Below are 19381 nucleotides of genomic sequence, written 5' to 3'. Positions count from 1 at the left end.
TCACATACGAGTTTTTTTTTTTTTTTTTGCAAAGTAGCAGTCCTGGTCTTAGTTCTAGTGTAAGGATTATATTTTCACTTTGTTTTCTGGATTTAACTACCCGAGTTACCGGTCAAAAGTTTGTACATCCCCTTACTGAATATGCGTTTTTCATCATATTAAAGGCCGTATACCCCTCTTTTATTTTTTTTTAAATTAGATTTTTATTATTAATAATAATTATAATATTAATATTGTTATTATTGCTGTTGTTGTTGTTATGTAGATGTTTGTACTGAAAACAGTCATTTTGTACATGACCATTTTCTATAAAATGCATGCTTCCCACCCCCCGCAACCCTGAGGGAGAAGCGGCTTAGAACATGTGTACGTGTGCGGTTCCCCCCCGGTCTGGTTCCATTAACCTACTCACGTACAGTAAGCGTGTTTTGAGGGTGCGTAAAAGAACTGTAGTAATACTACAACCAAAGATAAGTTTAAATACCCCTTATCAAGTGACGTTTTGTTGATTTTCTAAGTATTAATAAGTTAACACGTGTGCATAGGCCACGTTTTTATTTTATTTTGCCCCAATACATTAAACTCGGCTAAAGAAACTGTATTTGTATGTTAAGCATTAACCAAATGCTCGATATTTAAATGTACAGAAGTTTGTAAATAACTATATATGCTATCTAACACTTATATAATAAACAATCATCTAATTTCTTCCATATAATACTCCTGTAGTGCTTTCTTACAGTAATTGCTATAATCGTGTACTGTCCTGCAGAAAAGGTTTCTTTTAGGAACTCACTAGAAATTCCTGCAGTAGATAATTTTTAAGAGTGTTGAGAAAGTTCATCGAACCACAGTTCGCTTTTCTCAAGAGTGCTGTAAATGGTGTGCACAGAAATGTGCTCGTGTTCTATTTTCTCTACATTTTTCCATATTTTATTTAATATCTGTATTGAGATAGAAGAAACAGAGTACAATGACCAGAAATTGTAAGTTAGAAGTATAGTTAGTCCATTTGTTTAAACAGATCAAATATTAATATAATAGTGTTCATACAAAACGTAAAATATTTTACGGAGAACAATTATGTATATTAATCTATACTTGTTAACTTTTATAACTTTTCATTATACATTTATGCAAAATATATGTAGAAACTAACATAATAAATGGATATAGGTTTTTGTTGTTGAAATATTTTCGGTTTAATGTGAGAGACTTTTATTAAAATTATATGCGTCAGTTCCGGTATCTAACTGTTTTTAAGTTCTCTAGCTGAGCTACCGGCCGCCGTGGAGGTGAGACGACAGACTCGGACGGTCCATAAGAAGCCTTATTTCATGCCGTTTGTGCTGTGATTAGTGTTTCGACTTTCAGGAACGAGTCGTGAGCTACAAATGCTTCCTTTAGCTCAGACGAGAAGAGAGCTAAAACCTCAGCTCACACCTTTAGAGCCACTGTAGTGAACTAAGTTACGTTTGTAGTTAAGACTCACTGTAAATAAAGAATCCTTATTACAGAAGTCTTGTAGTATTACAGCCACTCTTCTTCTCAGGTGTATTCCTGCTGACCTGCAGTGGCTTCGGAGTCCTAACAGACCCCCCAACCTGCAAGGATCATGTCTGAAGAACCTAAGAAGCCCCTGCAATAATGGCTCTGAATTGGTGTGGGGTTCCACATCACATCTTATTAACTTTTTTGATCCTCACATTATCATCTTGGCTGTTCATTAGCCTCTTGTATGATCACAAACAAACAACAGTAAGAGTAACATCAGAACCACAGTTAAGAACGAAGTATGGTGCAGATGTCCCAGTAGTGAGAGATTACTTCCAATTCAGGGTAGAGAACACTTCAGATTATGCCAGAACTGATCAGCTGCCCACTGGAAAGAGTTGCAGTGTTGCTGTGGAGAGGAGGTTTGACTGTGGCCGGGACCGTTCACTGACACGGGCAGCTTGTGAGAAGCGGGGCTGCTGCTATGTGCCCTTGCCATGGACTGCGTTTGGTGGGCCACCTTGGTGCTTCTACCCGGTTTCTTACCCTGGCTACAGAATGGGAGCACTTATTTCCACTCCTAGAGGTCAGGAAGCCAACCTTACTCGCTCTACTCCTTCTTACCTGCCCCGGGACATCTCCACACTGACACTGGAAGTGATGGCAGAAGAGGCAGGGCGTCTGCACCTCACTGTGAGTAACTTAAGTGTCTGGATGTCTGTTTCCTCCCTTTTGAAGAGGATTTATATTTTGGGGGGCAAATGGTTGCCAAAAATTGCAAAGTATGCTCAAAACCTGCCAAAATGCTTGAAAAAAACCCCCCAAAAAAGTCAAAAGGTCAGTTTCTAACACATACTGTAGTACTGAAAAATTCAGCATTAAACCACCTTAATTTTATTACTAATCTGCTGGGAGTTGTGAATCTGTGACCTCTTACCTTTGCAAATTTGTAGATTTGTAGCTGCACTGAGGGTCTTTTGTGTTTATTGCTAAGAAGAAACAAAAGTTTTTGGCAAGAAATAACAAAATTTTTCCAAGCAACTAAACAAGCTATTTCTTATATACATTTTTAAGCTTGCTTGCAATTTTTTGCCAAACTGAACAGATTATTGGCCACTCCAGTTTCCAAGTATTGCAGAACTAAGGACAGTCAGTAATTGATAATCCATGCCATGTCTTGCCTTTGAGATGCAATAGGCATTTTACAAAGCATCTGCACAGAAAAAACTGCGTCCAAGTCCTGGTGAGCAAGCCATGGGTGACAGTGGCAAGGAAAAACTCCCTGAGAGCAAAAGGGAAGAAACCTTAAGAGGAGCCAAGACTCAAAAAAGAAACTCCTCCTCTTCTGGTGGGCACTGGATAGCAAAACAATAACACAATAAGAGCAATGAGTGAATATTGGGAATTTACATTTAATACAAAATATTCAATATGGGGAAAACAGTGTAGTTGTAGTATAGTGGTGAAGAACTACAGCTGGGAAATATAATAAAATATGATATAACAGCACTTTTATAGTACGCCGTATATGTTCCCATGTTTTTTTTTCTTTTTTTTTTCTGAGGTTTGATAAGGAGCAGATAAAAAGCACCAGTAATGCCACTTTTTAAAAATACTGTCAAGTGCTATGAAGGCAAGGATTTTTATTCAACGTTTCACCTACTTCATTGCGCACAATGCAATTAAACATGGATTAACACCATTAAGCTCTATTTGTAGTAAAAGTGCAGTTGTTCAGTGATTAGTATGGATGACATCCATGATTTACTCAGAAAGGGATGCTGTGACATGTTGTTACATAATTTATCAAGATCACAGTAAATACCATCAGATTGCTCAGAACCAATGTACAGTGTTTAGTCAAGTGTTTGTACACAGTTGGATGAATGTGTTGTTTTTTTTTAATTTTTTTATCCTAAACACATTAGGGTTTTACCTAAAGGCTTTAAATTAGTTTCTTAGACAAAATAAGCAGTGAAGTTTGCCAATGCATGCCATTTATTGTTTTTAATGCCTCCCCAACAAATAGTTTTGTGGCCACCAATTTCAACACATGTATACAGAGCTTCTTCAAGCTGGTTAGAAAATCTCCTCATGAAGCTGCTTGAGAAAATTCGAAGTTATGGGCCCTTTAAGAACTTTTTGATTAATTTAACATTTTTTTCCAATGTTATTTTATGCCTCTGATGTCTTCACTGTCTAAAATGTGGGAGAATTAAAAGAAAAAGAAAAACTTGATGTGACTGGGTGCGTGCAAAATTTGGACTGGACGTCTGTTGTCACTGAACTGACCCCAGACTTGTAACTATTCATAACTGACAGCATAGCAGTGTTAATTCAATAACTTGATGTATTCACTATTATTCTACAATGTGGAAACTAATACAAATAAGGAAAAGCCTTTCTTGATCAGGAGGGTGCAAACTTTTAACTGGTACTGTAAATGTAAAACTGTAAAAAAAAAGAATCAGTATTATTTGTCTTCTTGTAATATCTTCTCTAATACAGCTGAAGGATCCCTTTCATGCTCGGTATGAGGTGCCCTTTGCTGCAGTGCCTCCCAGCGCACCTACAGACACACAGGCTCTCCTATATGACGTGGAGTTCCAGCCGGATCCTTTTGGTTTTGTCGTGCGTCGCAGATCCAATGGCCGAGTGCTGTGAGTACTGTGTCTAGAAGCTTTAAGAACAAATTGTCAAGATTGAAAGGTCTTTTTAAAAAATGAATAAATGAAAATGTTCCTTGCTTTTTTCTAGACAAGGGTTTGGTGTATTGGGGTGGGCAATATGTCACAAATAACATTATTACTTCTTGATATAAAATCCATCATCATATTTAGATTTTCTAAGGTTTGATTAGTTGAAACAGACAAAACAACATTAGTGCTTCATCAAAAAAAAGATGACCAACAACTAGAGGTAAAAAGACAGATACAGTCTTTTTTTTTTTTATTTAACAATATTTTTTATTTTCACATACAACGGTGAACAAAACACAGTGACCAAGGCCTTATTATACTCTATTTGTAATGAAACGTGCAGTTGGTAAGTGTTCTTCTAAGAGTCCATATTATAGAAAACCCTGCTTTTTTTAAATAAAAGGGTTTGATGTAGTATATAAACATTTCTAGGTTTCAAAACACATCATTGACTGTTCATATTCATCATTTCTAGTTCATATATGGAACCTAAGCTGCAAAAACAACCACATTCCTTGTTTTTGTGATGTTACAAAACCAGTGCATTTGTACATATCCAGCCTTCAGCTCTTTAGCCCTGCCATTTCCGCTATAGTTATAAGGCCTGTACTGTTTTTTGAAGCAGTATAAAATACAGGACAGCCTGTCAGAATAGAAGTCATTTATATACATCAGTCTTAAAGGCACAGTAACAAAAACAGTCAATTTAATTCTAGGCATGAAAGTAATTTAAAATGAATTGGGACTTTGGTACATAAAACCACACAAACGTTGAAAGTGGGTAAAATAAAGTAAGAAAACTGTAGAATATGGACCCTCTCTCTTTTGTTGTATGCTTTGTGAGTAAATTATAATGCCTTGTAGTCCTTTAAGAATAATGCTGAAGCTGAACTTGCCTCAGCTCTGTTGAATAACTTTCACAAGTACAGTATTTAGGTCCTTTGCTTGTTTGTGTGCCTCATAGGATGAATACCACAGTAGCACCCCTCCTGTTTGCAGACCAGTACCTGCAGCTCTCCACTACTTTAGCCTCTTCTGTAGTGTCTGGATTTGGGGAGCACTACACTGGCCTCACCCTGGACCTCAACTGGACCTCTGTCACTCTGTGGAACAGAGATATGGCACCACATGTGGGTACACCACCAATCAAACCTCCCTTTGCAATGTATGCTGATACTATTAATATTTACATACTATTTTTATTTGCAGAGTGATGCCAACCTCTATGGGTCCCATCCATTTTGCTTGGTTCAGGAGGGTGATGGTCAAGCTCATGGGATCTTCCTTCTTAGCAGTAATGCCATGGGTGACTGAATATTCCTTTCTATAGCTTTGTAAATGGCTCATTTGTTTGTATATTGTATGTTTATGCTCTGTTTATTGTCATGCGTCCATGTAGAAGTGGCATTGCAGCCTGGTCCAGCACTAACCTGGGTGACCACTGGAGGGATTCTGGACTTGTACATCTTCTTAGGCCCTGATCCACAGAGCGTAGTCCGACAATACCATCGGGTTATCGGTGCGTCATGTCCAGCTTTTACTTAAAGGAAATTTGGAATAAAATCAATTTTTCCTCAAATGTTGGTCGGTCAAGATATGTTTTAGTTTACTTCATTAGTTTTATAGGTTAAAGCTATGAGGTTAATACAGCTAATGAGTGATGGATGCTTATACCCCACTAATTAGCACTTTGCAAATTGCATGCCAAATCATCACATGCTTATCTTAAACCATGTTGAATTGTTAAGTAAAATAATTTTATCAAAAAAAAAAAAAATGTATTTTTTATTTGCAAATGTGGAAAAATATTCCATATATATATATATATATATATATATATATATATATATATATATGGAATATTTTTCCACATTTGCAAAGTTTAGTCTTGGGGGTTGCAGAGGTTGGTTGCAGTTCATGCTCAAAGTTGTTCCAAGCACATTCAGTAACATTGAAGTCTGGGCTTTGGAGTGCTCAGTCCATTGCTCTGAGAACAGCAGCCTCTTTGTTTGCTTTGCAAATGTTCTTCTTTTTGATCTGTTTCCTTTTCTCAGCAACAGCCTCTTGACAGCTACACATCCTTTCAGATATATGGCGTCTTTTTACAATGGAAGAATGGACAGAAGCATCTGTGGATATTTTCAGATCTTCAAAGATGAAAGCTTTAAGCACTGTTTATCTGATGGTGACCGTTTTGGGGATCTACCAGGTCTTGCACAGTTGTTAAAAGTTCGGTTTTGTTTTGTTTTATTTCCCCCTTCTTATGCAAGTGACTAGTCCTATTTAATCTCCTCAGAAACATCTCCTGAAAGATGAAAAAGGCCTCTGACTTTGCATAATACTGTACATGTCACCGCGTGTAATCTTGTTTAGGGTGTATAATTCCTTCATAATGTTCTAGGTTATCCCATGATGCCACCCTACTGGTCACTGGGATTCCATCTCTGCCGCTGGGGCTACGCCTCCACAAATGCTACCAGGGCGGTGGTTCAGAAGATGCACGAGGCCAACTTTCCTCTAGTGCGTAACATATTAATTTATGTCATGAAGTCTTTGCATTAAGCCTTTGACCGTTTACTGCACCAGTGCTTAACATGAGATTCTGTTTGGTTAAATAAAACGATGTGAAGCAGCTAATATGACCATGTTTATGTGGTCTGGAGAAAACATTAACATATTTGACATCTTATAAGTGACATGGTGTTTCATGTATATGCCACTAGGATGTGCAGTGGAATGATCTTGATTATGCTGACAAGAGAAGAGTCTTCACCTTTGACCCACAGAGGTTTGGAGACTTGCCGGAGATGGTGAAAGAGTTCCATCAGCAGGGAATGAAGTATGTGCTCATTTTGGTAAGCAGATTAGTCTACTCTTATCTCACCGCAGAGATGAGCCATCAACAAACAATAGCTAATCTAACAGTTTAAAGGAGTGTTCTGGTCTAGAACTGTGATTTAATGTGCTTTTTATCATGTTTTCTAATATTCTGTGGTGCAGCGGTTCATCCCTCAAACTCCTTCTGTTTTTGTATCAGTTCTGTATCGTTTGGACATTTTCATTCATCTACAGCATCCAATATGCTTTACGTAAATATGTTAAACAACTGTTGGGAATCACTGCAGTGCTGAGTCAGTCCTGACTGCTAACTTAACAACTAATCTAGTGCCTAATAAGCTGTGGTTGTAGTTAGCTTTTTCTTTAATAAAGACACAATTTAATTGAAGAACACCTATGGTGTGCTGGAATAGAAAATGCCTTCTGCCTTCAAATATATTAAGATATTTCAAAGATATACAGCTTCTTAGCAGTAATCTGGCTTCATTCTGCATAAGCAGAAAAAAGAAGAAAACGGAAACTGTCACCCTGAAGTATCTGCACCAGAGCGGATGTAGTTTTCCAAAAGTTCCTCCCACCTTCAAAATACATCATCAGAAAAGGTTTTTCGTAGTCTTCAACATAGTCTGGAACTACTGTAGTTCCATAGTCTGGAACATCTGACTCTGGAGACTACTGCGGCACTGCTTTATGGTGTGAGAAGGCACGTTTACAATTGCTGTAGTAATAGTTAATTTTTTTGTTATTTGGCCAGAGTGCCCTTTAAGATCTCAGAAAAAAAAAAAACCGACACAGATATTTTCACTATCAAAATATATTGGTGCCAAAAATGGTTCTTTGGAATAAACCGCTTTTAGTTCCCTTAAAGGGGAATTCCACCAGTTTTGAACAATTTCTACATAATTTAGTAATTATTTCAGTGATAAAGTCATTCAGAGTGGTTTCATGTGAAATGGTTCATTATAGAGAAAATTACTGGCTCAGTTTTTTCACCACCACTGTGAAGCTTATAATTGGAATCTTTACATTTAAAGGGCATGATAGGGCTTTTGCCTCCAATGGGCAGGAAAATTAATTCACCCCCATACTTAAGACTGTATAAAATCACATATATTATTTGAACTGTATTATTACATGTGTTATGTTCCTACACAAATATGATCTGTTTTAGGATCCAGGCATCAGCAGCACAAGTCCCCCAGGTACATACAAACCGTTTGATGAGGGGGAGCGGAGGGGAGTATTCATCAGAAACCTCACCGGACAAACGCTCATTGGGAAGGTGGCTACTTCTAATGTCTTAAGGATGGGATCGTTTGACACTTGTTTTATGTTATGTTTATTTGTTTGCTGTTTGGGATGATATGTAATATCAGAATAGGGATAAATTACATCATATGCAAAACTTGGGTGCATTTTAATGTACAACTACAGTTTATTTACCAAAATGAAAGCATAAAGGTATTTTTTGCTACTGGGGCCTTACAGTTGTAGAGTGCAATTCACTTTTATTATACCTCTGTCATATATACAAATTACATTTTGATGTCCATACTGGAAGTACCGAGCTAGCTTCTTCTTATAGCTAGCTGAAGATTGAGAGTTGTTGGTGTGTGACGTGGCACTGTAAATTGTTGCACAGCTCTTGTGAGAGGTCTTGTACCTGCTTCACCAAAGTTACATAGTGCAGTAGCAAGTGTTCCACGCCCACATGACAGAGAGACCATTATCCCTCTTATTAGTCAGTTTACCATCAAAATTAATTTGAAGCCTTTATTTTAAGGTAGCAGTAGCATATTGGGGGGAAAAATGTTGTCTGTGCAAAAGTTATGGCACATTTTATACTTTTATATGTTATTTTTTAATTATGTTGAACGCAGCAAATAAATCGAAAATTTGCTGTAACTATAGCAGAAAATGCCGTATTTAACTAAGAAAATCACTTAGAAAATCAAAAAAATATGTAACTTCAAACATTTCCATCTGACTATATCATTCACTATATATCGTTCTTTCTAATACGTGCAGTCCAGTGCTCTTGTACTTCAAGAACATTGAACTGTGCATATTATAGAAATGTACCTAATAGTGGATCTCAAGTGGCACAGCTTTTTACACTTTCCTGTATAACCTGTTTTAGGCCTGTCATGATCATGAAATTGTAGCTGATGATGAATTGCCATATAAATAGTCATGATTGACAGTTTCCAAATTTCCTGAGTAGCTGTCTTGCTTCCAGTTGATTTTTAGTAACTCTCAGCTGACCAGCCATAGCCCCAGCTTGGATAAACCAACATTTCACACCACTGCCCTCTTAAGGTATTATTGAAATACATCAAATAAACAAACATTTTCCACTACTTACATGCCTCAACCTGATGGATGAAAACACACCCAATTTATGTTCTGTTTGTTATGATGTTAACGTTGGACTAACAACTGTGGAAAACAATCACACTCAACTTAAATAGGTGTGATCATCTCAACTAATTGCAATCAGGCAATTACATTATTATTGCTTCAGGCCTGTCAAGTGCTCAGAGAATGCCATTACTGGCTTGCTAGTGTATATCTGTTCCAACACAAAGCATCATGATATATATATATATATATATATATATATATATATATATATATATATATATATATATATACACACACACACAACAATGCAACATAAAACCCTGGCTGAAGAATATGTTTGCATGTAAAGCAATGTGAGTTAACGTACCTTACCTGTGCGCATTTGTCAGGTATGGCCCGGTCCAACTGCATTCCCAGACTTCACTAAGCCAGACACGGTGAGCTGGTGGGAGGAGTGCATCAGAGACTTTTATGCGAAGGTGCCTCTAGACGGCCTGTGGATAGTAAGTCTAACTCTATAATCTCATTACCCTATATCTGTTCACTCTCCCAGAGTCGTGCTGGTTCAGCTGGTTGGAATAGGGCTAATTCTGCCAAACTGTAATGCAGTGGTCTTTCAGTACAGCAGTGCATCTACTTTTCATTACATTTGCTGTAACTCTGACCTTATGCTTGCAGGATATGAATGAGCCTGCTAATTTTGTTCAAGGCTCTGTACACGGATGCCCTGACAACGACCTAGAGAACCCTCCTTATGTCCCAGGTCAGTACATTAAAGCCACCAGTATACTTCAAATGAAAACAATGTATTTAGCCAAAATAATGTGATGGTTTGAGATTGTACAGTCTGGAGCAAAACATCTAATTACCATATTGTTTGTTTTGAGACCTCCCCCTGACTGTAATTGGTCCACATGGTGTAAGATAGTTGCCTGTATTACTGTATGGAGCTTCTGTTTGTGCTGAGGCCGTGATAAGAACATAGATTAATGTTATAACTGTTCATACTGCAGGATCATCTAACTAGTACATTTTAACGTGCTCGTTCACTAGACGAACTAGTGTGAACTGGTTTGCAGGACGAGCAGGTGGTATTTTTTCATGTGAAAACTGTTTGAAAAATGAGTTGCATTTGAAGCTAATTAACCAGGTTTTGTAATAGCTAATACATATAGTGCTGTGACAGGATGAGCTGCTACATGTTAAATAGTTTTTGATGTAGCTTTCTAAATACTTCTAATTAACAGACACTGATAGGGCTTAGAATGTACCAGTAACTAGTTAGTAATATAACATGATGAGCTTTAGTGGCGTTTGTGAGGGTAACATTAGCTAAGTGGACTGTGCGTCTTCAAAGAGTAGTCCAGTTTGTCAGAACACTGGCATGGAAGGAAAGCTACGATTAACTATGAGGTTGAAGTTGGCTTCCTATTGGCCAGCTTCATATTTAAAATTTCCATTCTATCCTAAATCATGCAGCAGTTACTTTCTGGCACAGGTGAGAAGCTAACTTCGGGTTTGTCCCTTTACTGGCCATCGGCTGCTTCAACACCAGCATGTTTTCTTTTCAGGTATAGAAGGTAGCGTTGTTATTGAATCTAAGCAAGATTTGCATATGTTACCATATGTTACCAGATTTTATTTCTTTTTTAACTTTTGGCCAAAATTGTTTTTCTTTCACTGTCTGCTCACATAGGTACGACACTGAAAGTCAGTTGCTGCCCTCTTTAGGATAAGTCATTAATTCGCTCTACGTCACTTTGAAAATGTAAATGAACAATCAATGAAGGAAATATTTGTTAACTTTTTGTTACCATTATCAATAATGCAGAATATTCATTTCAGCTCTAGTTCATTCTGTTTAAATTGTCTGCTGGCTTGATCTTTTTTGACGTAACTCATAGACATTTCCTAACTATCTGTGGCCTGTATATGAGGAGCTGTCTGTGGTTCTGCAGATATGATAGGAGGACATTTAAACTCAGGCACCTTGTGCATGTCCAGCCAGCAGACTCTGTCCTCTCATTACAACCTGCACAACTTGTATGGGCTGACTGAGGCGATGGCCACTTACAGGTCAGACATGGTATTACATCTCTTGACAGAAATGCGTACTATTGTCGCTACTTTTGAATAAAAATTTAAACAAGTAAGACATTATTTGGAGCAAGATTATGCAGTATGTACTTTATTTTACACTGATTCCACCTGGTTAAATCCTCACTTGTCAGTTATAAAAGTGTCACACATTTCACATACAAGACTATAAAACTACTAAATAGAAGAACTTTCCTTAGACAGGCTGTCTTTCCTATTTCAGTGCTTTGGTGAAAGTGAGAGCTTCTCGGCCCTTCGTGCTGTCCCGCTCCTCGTTCCCTGGGCTGGGTCGCTTCTCTGGTCACTGGACAGGTGATGTGCGAAGTGACTGGGAGCAGCTCCGATACACCATCCCGGGTAAGACAGTATGGTAGTTTCAATCAAACTTGAACCTCTGAGTCATCTGTATTTGTGTACATGTGGTATTACCCACTTAAAAACGTTTGTGTCAGCACTGTTCAATCTGTTCTCCATCTGCAACTGTAGCGTGTGGTCAGTTAGTACTGACAATAATTGTGATTTGTTTCAGAACATCTGTTGACGTAGAACACAGTTGCTGAATTGTGTCAATAAACATTTGTATGAAACGTTTGTCAGAGTGTAACGGCTTATATTGTGGTTTTGTGTTACGTATAGTACATTGTAGAAGCCAGATATTTATTTAATTTCCTGTGAAAACAGCCATTAAGTACAAGTTATTCATTTTCAGTTTTAGGTAAGCAAGCAAAAAACACATTAAACAAGAAAATTACAGAGAAACCTCAACAACTAAAATATTGAATTGATCAGCATTTACTGTGTCGTTTTTTTATAGCCTCTCTTCTTTTCAAGAGACTTCAAATAAGTTTTTCAAAGAAATCTGCAGGGATATTTTTCCACACCTTCAAAGTTCTGGCTTAGAAGTTGGTTGCATTTTCTGCAAGTAAATCTTGACAGCTACACATCCTTTCAGACTTTTGTTGAGTTGTCTACCCACAAGGGCTGAACGATTTTGGAAAAATATCTAATTGTGATTTTTCTGACCAGTATTGCGATTGTTTGCTATAAATTGGTTATAAAAATTTTTTGGAAGCCCCTTTGCTTTCACATATTTTCCTTTGCTATTTCCTTCATTATACAAATGGTTTATCTAGTATCTAATCTCCTCACAAATATAACATCTGAAAAATGAATAACTTTCACTTAATGGCCATTTTAACTGGAAATGAAGGAAATGAAGGATTTGAATTTTGCACAGTGAGTTACACATTTGTTTGTACAGGGAAACAGGCTAGAAGTATTGTGTGTGGTGATGTAACAGTACAGATGTGAAAAATGGTTGAAAAACAGCTTTTTTTCTGTCTAATAGTACCTAATATGCGCTCTGGAATCCATTCCCTTGTGCTTTTCACCTAAATCCTTTATTAGAAGTAAGATGTATTTTGTTTGTGGGTATTTCAGCTGTGCTCCTCTTCAGTCTATATGGAGTTCCTCTGGTTGGGGCAGATATTTGTGGCTTTGAAGGAGACACTAGTGAGGAGCTATGTGTGCGCTGGACACAACTGGGAGCTTTCTACCCATTCATGAGAAACCACAACGACAGAGCCAATGCTGTAAGATACAGCCCATAACATTACTGTACAGTGCTCCATACATTGCTCATTACTTGACTAAACTACGCTACACTATGGAACATTGGACTCACCACTGGTGCTGTAGTGTGTGTGTGTGTGTGTGTGTGTGTGTGTGTGTGTGTGTGTGAGTGTGTGTGTGTGTGTGTGTATATATATATATATATATATATATATATATATATATATATATATATATATATATGTATATATATATATATATGTGTATATATATGTATATATATAAATGGTAATCTGGAACTGTTGTGTGTGTATATGTGTGTATCCTAGCCACAGGAGCCCTATGTGTTTGGACAGCAGGCCCAGGCGGCCATGAGGAGTGTGATGACACTCCGATACTCTCTTCTACCCTTCCTCTACACCCTGTTCCACCAGGCTCATTCCTCAGCCAGCACTGTGGCCAGACCGCTTTTTCTGGAGTAGGAGGCTGTTTCAATTTCTATATAAAAAACTGAGTGCCCCGTTAATTAAAGCTGCATTACTGAGTCAGGGGAAATAAAACGCACTTAAATATGATGTGTGCATGTGCACTGCTGCAAGTCACCCTGTAAAGCCTGAAATAATAATTTATAGGTCAGAGGTGACAGGCTGGATTTCACAGGAGTTTTTTTGATTTATGTATTTGATTTTGTTTTATGTATTAACATCACACGCATGAGCAAGTACCAGCTGATTACTCTTTGAACACACGAACAAACATCAGATTCATCCATTGGGATGAAGCATCTGAAGCACAACCAATGTTACAAAGTGTTCTTCTGAATGTTGCAGGCAGTTACACTATTCCACTAGAGAGGTTTTCAAATCTTCCGTCTCACATAGTGCAGCTTTAGTACGCTTAACGTGCATATACTCACCTGCATTGGCAAAATATGACAATTAGTGGTAGACCTTCAGTTTGGTCTGTAAATTTCAAAACAAGGAAACAAGGGAAAAAACCCTCTAAGGTAATGTTAATTTCTACCAGTTCCTCTATGGGATTCAAGTGTGCTATTGGGACTAAGCTAACAATTCACATCAACATTTGAAATGGGTAAAATACATAAACATATATTTACCTTGTAGCAGTTTTACAGTAACTCTTTTGGTAAAGATCATTGTCATAGAGCTGCTGCTGCTGTTTCTAACATCTGAAATGCATCGATTATGCCACCACTCATACCCTCAATCAGTGACATATGTAGGACTTCCAGAAGGCTAGAGTGCTGATTTTTATTCTCACAAAATTGTCCCCACCCTTTGGAACTCAAAAGGGAATTGACTGATGCCACAATTAGCTCCTAATTAGAGTGTAGCTAGGGGGGTTTCATTTTGGCCACAAACATCAGATTCATCCGTTCACAGAAGCACAACTGATGTGAAAAAAGGTTGTGTGCAGTTCCACTTTTCCACTGGTCTCCAAATCCCCATAACTTACGTAGTGTAGCTTTAAATAGAACAAGCATTGTATTAATATTTTTATTTCACTGAAATCGTTAGGCCTTCTTTGAAGACCTAGATGGAGCTGAGGGTATTGGTATAGTGGTATTCACTGCTCATTTTATTACAAACACCTACCATGTAGATGCGCTTTGTAGGCTTACAGTAACTGTAGCTCATTTGTTGCTGCACAGTTCATCCGCCCCAGTCTACCCTTGTACCCTTTAATCAATAGAAAACAACTACAACAGCACCACGTCAGTCCAGGTATTATTTGCATGGTGGGCCATTCTCAGCACACCACTGATGCCAACATGATGGTGGCATTCAGACCTTGTTGATCTGTACAGTTCGAGATAATGGCTCTTCTTTCTCCATTCATCCATTAGCTTTTCATTAGAGATCGGTTTTTGACCACAGAACCCCTGGATAGATGGATATTTTTGGGTGAGTGGACTATTTTTCCAGCATTGGCACTGGCAGGTATAAATACTCTGGCAACACCACAGAGTCTGATGCACTCATATCAGCACAACTGTCAGTATCAACTTGAATGGTCCACCACCCAAATAATAGTTGGCCAGCAGTGCTCCTGTGGTGGTCTCTTTCCATTGTTGGATGAGGTGGAGGGGTTGTGGACATTGTTCAACAACAGATGAGCTACAGTAAGAAATTGTAAACCTGGAAAAAAATTTACCTGTTCAGTGGGATCACATATTTACCCTGTGTGTTATCTGTGAATTTAGATTCCCATCTGATCCAAATTGCCAGACTATAGACAAGCAGTTCTTGTGGGGAAGTTCTCTGCTCATCAGTCCAGTCCTAGAGGAGGGAGCAGTGGAGCTGGCAGCCTATCTCCCCCCTGGAACGTGGTACAGCCTGTACAATGTAAATCTCCTTTTCTTATTTATGTTTAACCACGGGAACATTATTCATAACAGTCTAGATGCACTCATACTCTCCTTTTACTGTATGTTTCATGTTAGGGACAGCCTTACAACAGCAAGGGGCAGTACCTGCTCCTCTCTGCTCCACTGGACACCATCAACGTCCATGTGAGGGAGGGACATATTATTCCACAGCAGGTACTCCATACCAATGCTCTGGTAGAACGTGTTCAGAATGTGCTCTCCAGAAGTGTTTATCACTTTTCTTTATGTTTACTGAGGTACCTGGACTGACGACAGCAGCCTCACGCAGGAACCCTTTCCTTCTGACCGTGGCGCTGTCCTCAGAGGGCTGGGCCAGGGGGGAGCTGTTCTGGGACGATGGAGACAGTCTGGATACTATTGAGCGTGGCGATTACTCATTCATCTTCTTCCTTGCAGGACAGGTAAAGCTGTTTTTATTGAAATACTTCTTAAAGGAATAGTTCAAGTAAAAATCAAGTTTACATAATTTCCCACTTATTACAAACATAGTCTGTCACCTAAGACATGTTTGGCATCTGAAAATTGCTTATTTAGTTTTGCTCTGCAGCTACAAAGCTACCATAATCAGAAGTGGGAACAAGTCACTAAGTTGCAAGTAATATGTAAGTTCAGGTCTTGACACTAGTCTCAAGTCAAGTCCCAAGTCAGTACAGGCAAGTCTCGACTCCTAAGTCAGTACTGGTAAGTCTTAAGTCAAGTCTCAAGTCCTAATCTTTGAGTCCTAAACATGTTAGTCTGCATACTTCATCTAATTTAAGGCCATTTCAACACTAAACTATATATTACATTATTTTTTTAATATATATATATATATATATATAATGTGTGTGTGTGTGTGTATGTATATATATACATATAGATAGATAGATGGATTTTCCTATTTTTTTAATGATTTATGGCAGTGTAGGAGTCAAATAAAAACTAGTTTAGCACTAAAACTATCTCAGCACACTAAGAAAAACTGCGTTTTAACTGAATTTTGACGAGAAGCGGAAGTCAAAATGGCTAAGTTAAACAAGATTTACAGAAAATACAGCAAAATGACGTCGAATCAAGTCGACTTCTCACAATTTCTGCAAATTCCAATATGAAGCTGGCCAGTAACAAGTCAGCTTCAGCCTCATGGTTAATGCTGCGCTTGTTTTAACTGCAGAAGTTGTGTTAATTGGTCAAATAGAGAGTTTAAGCGCTGAGCAAGGGCTTATTGATGCTGAATTCTGACGCTTCTCTAACGTCACTGGTGTTTGAGTCAAAGTCGAGTCGCAAGTCTTTCTCGATTTTGTCGAGTCCAGTTTCAAGTCATCAAATATATCAGAGACTCAAGTCTAAGCCAGATGACTTTAATCCACACATTTAACCTTAATAGAAGCCTATGTCACCCAAACTCTTTTATAGATTCCCACTAGTTTTTAGCAACTTGGGGGGGGGCGGATTTAATTTGCTGTAAAGTAGTAATTTTTTTTCTACTAAAAATCTTTTCATTAAACTGCAGGTGTTTGTAGACTCAGTTAATCACAAGGGGGTTCACGTTATGCTTTACCTGAAGGCTGAAAACATTAGCACTGCATGGCTTTTGTTGTTCCGTGTTTTTTGAAGGCTGCTTCGACATGTTGCTAAGCAACAGCATCGTTGCAAATTGCTATTATTTCGATAGGCACAACAGAAAGCTCTGCCACTTTCCCTTTTACAATGTGTTATACTATTAACTAGCAAGCACGGTGCTACCCTCAAATCTCACTGCCTGGAGTTTAACTTTTCTTTTGGGTTTAGAGGTGGGCAATATATTTTATTGTTATTGTGATAAATTTTGTTATTGTGATCAATATGCCTCTCTTAGCATATTGTGGGTTTTGTTTGTACTCAATCCCTTACATGGCCAGGGCCTGTCAGTTGGCCCAACGTGTTATTACACACCTCTATAACCTAAGAACCAGTTTGCATTGAAGTCCCTGTTGTTACTGCATAATAAGCCTTACTGTGTAATAAGCCTGGAATTTTGAGGGGTTACGTAACATTGACCAACTGCATGTTTCACCATAAAGAGCACATAATTAGTCCTGTTTAATTGGATTTAGTGCTACAGTATGGGAAAAGTTCAATTATAATCACTGTATTCGCATTTCTGGCGCACTGTGTCTTTGTCACCTCCGCATTTAACCCGTCCGTGAAGTGAAACACCACATACACACCAGTGAACACACACACTAGGGGGCAGTGAGCACACTTGCCCGGAGCGGTGGGCAGTCCTATCCACAGTGCCCGGGGAGCAGTTGGGGGTTAGGTGTCTTGCTCAAGGACACCTCAGTCATGGACTGTCGGCCCTGGGGTTCGAACCGGCAACCTTCCGGTCACAGGGCCAGTTCCCTAACCTCCAGCCCATGTCATATCATGATATTTTTACCATATTGCAAACCCCTACTGTAGGTGCCCGGAGTGTTTGGCACAACAAAACGGCTGCTCGGGGGGGATAAAACATGAGGCATCCAGCATGCAAAAAACGCAAACAAAACACACGTACCCCAGACTAAGATCTGATTCAGCCTTGTTATTCAATAATTACTATGATTTATGCTGTATAATGATTAATGATGACGGTCTTAATGAATCTGCAATAGTTTTCTTGATGTTAATGAAAAAAAGGCTGACACACTGCTTTATGGGTATTTTTTGCCGTTTCATTTTTAAAGTTCTTAATGATGCGTGGTTTGTTAACTGGTTAATGTAGCAGTTGGTATTAAGATTTAAAACCTAGTTCCTGACTAATGACAAAGAGAGCAGAAGTGGGATTTCCCCCTTTTTTTTGTATGTATCACATGTCCATATACAGGTGTGATCAGCATAGAAATTTAAGCCGTGTAACCGCAGCAACAAAGGAAAGCAGCCAGACAAAAGGAATAATACCAGTCCAGTCCAGTGTTTCTTGCTTTAACACTTCAGACTTCCTTATTATATCCTATAAAGCTGAATCATATAATTATTTGGTGATGAACACAGCATGGTGTTTATGGCTTTTTTTTAATCTAATCAGTTGCTCTTCTGGTAAATGACTTCATTTGCCCTCTAGTCTCAGCTGGTGAGTGAGCCATTAAAAGTGAATGGAGCTCTGGATGGCTTAGTGCTGGGAGAGGTGCGTGTGTTTGGAGTTCCAACCCCCCCTACAGGTGTGTGGGTTAATGGGACAAAAGTGCAGGACTACTCATACCGCTCTGACACCAAGGTAAGACCTGTAATTTGTCAGTCGTTTGTAACAAAATTATAATATTAGGCTTGGAATTCTAATATAATTACCATGTAATAATAATAACAATAACTTTACTACACTCTTAAAATAAAGATAAAGGTGTAAAAAAGTTCATTATCTGAAGAACATTACTGAAGATGGTTCCGTAAAGATGTTGCACGTTTTCCTAGAACCACATGTCCCTTTAGGACCATTTTAAAGGGAGTTTTAGTTCATTTAATTCATTAAGTTTGTTGTATTTTCTAGTTTCTGAAATCAGATGAAGGGAATTTCGGTGCTCATATTTTAGACTGCTAAATGAAAAGTGTGGGTATTAATATTGCTAACCTTTTATTGACTTGTTTGTATGTGTCTGTGTGTTGTAGGTCCTTATGGTGTCCAATCTGGCCCTGCTCATGTCAGAGACGTTTACTATGCAGTGGAGTTCATGACAGCATGAGCGGCCTCTGATGCTATTATTGTCTCCTTGCTGCATAAAAGAGTGTCTGTCAATGTGCCCTTAAATGCCAGAGTCACATATGGCAAATTTTACTGACTGAATTGTGGATAAAGGGTTATGCTTTTTAATGTGTATATTTTAGCTTGCATTACCAATAAAAATTTTTTTTAATTTTTTCTTTAGTATATTTCTGACTTGTTTATCAGCTGTTTTTCGTTTTCTTGTTT

General features: G+C 38.3%; 1 protein-coding gene across 1 annotated transcript; it reads left to right on the top strand.

The window, feature by feature from the left end:
• Window positions 1–1258: 1258 nt before the first annotated feature.
• gaa (glucosidase, alpha; acid (Pompe disease, glycogen storage disease type II)) lies at window positions 1259–19330 on the top strand. The gene is made up of 19 exons (XM_037544892.1): window positions 1259–2187; window positions 4003–4154; window positions 5158–5323; window positions 5403–5499; window positions 5593–5712; window positions 6595–6713; window positions 6917–7048; window positions 8203–8313; window positions 9785–9898; window positions 10074–10158; window positions 11354–11471; window positions 11716–11849; window positions 12933–13084; window positions 13394–13542; window positions 15289–15430; window positions 15529–15627; window positions 15711–15875; window positions 18539–18691; window positions 19081–19330. The coding sequence occupies exons 1-19, from the start codon at window positions 1648–1650 to the stop codon at window positions 19144–19146; spliced, it is 2814 nt and encodes a 937-aa protein (XP_037400789.1). The 5' UTR covers window positions 1259–1647; the 3' UTR covers window positions 19147–19330.
• The last annotated feature ends 51 nt before the right edge of the window (window positions 19331–19381 follow it).

Source organism: Pygocentrus nattereri, chromosome 14 (genome assembly GCF_015220715.1).
Source record: "Pygocentrus nattereri isolate fPygNat1 chromosome 14, fPygNat1.pri, whole genome shotgun sequence".
NCBI classification, from domain to species: Eukaryota; Metazoa; Chordata; class Actinopteri; order Characiformes; family Serrasalmidae; genus Pygocentrus; species Pygocentrus nattereri.
The sequence above is the reverse complement of the archived record's forward strand: the minus strand, read 5'-3'. Positions and strand labels throughout refer to the sequence as shown.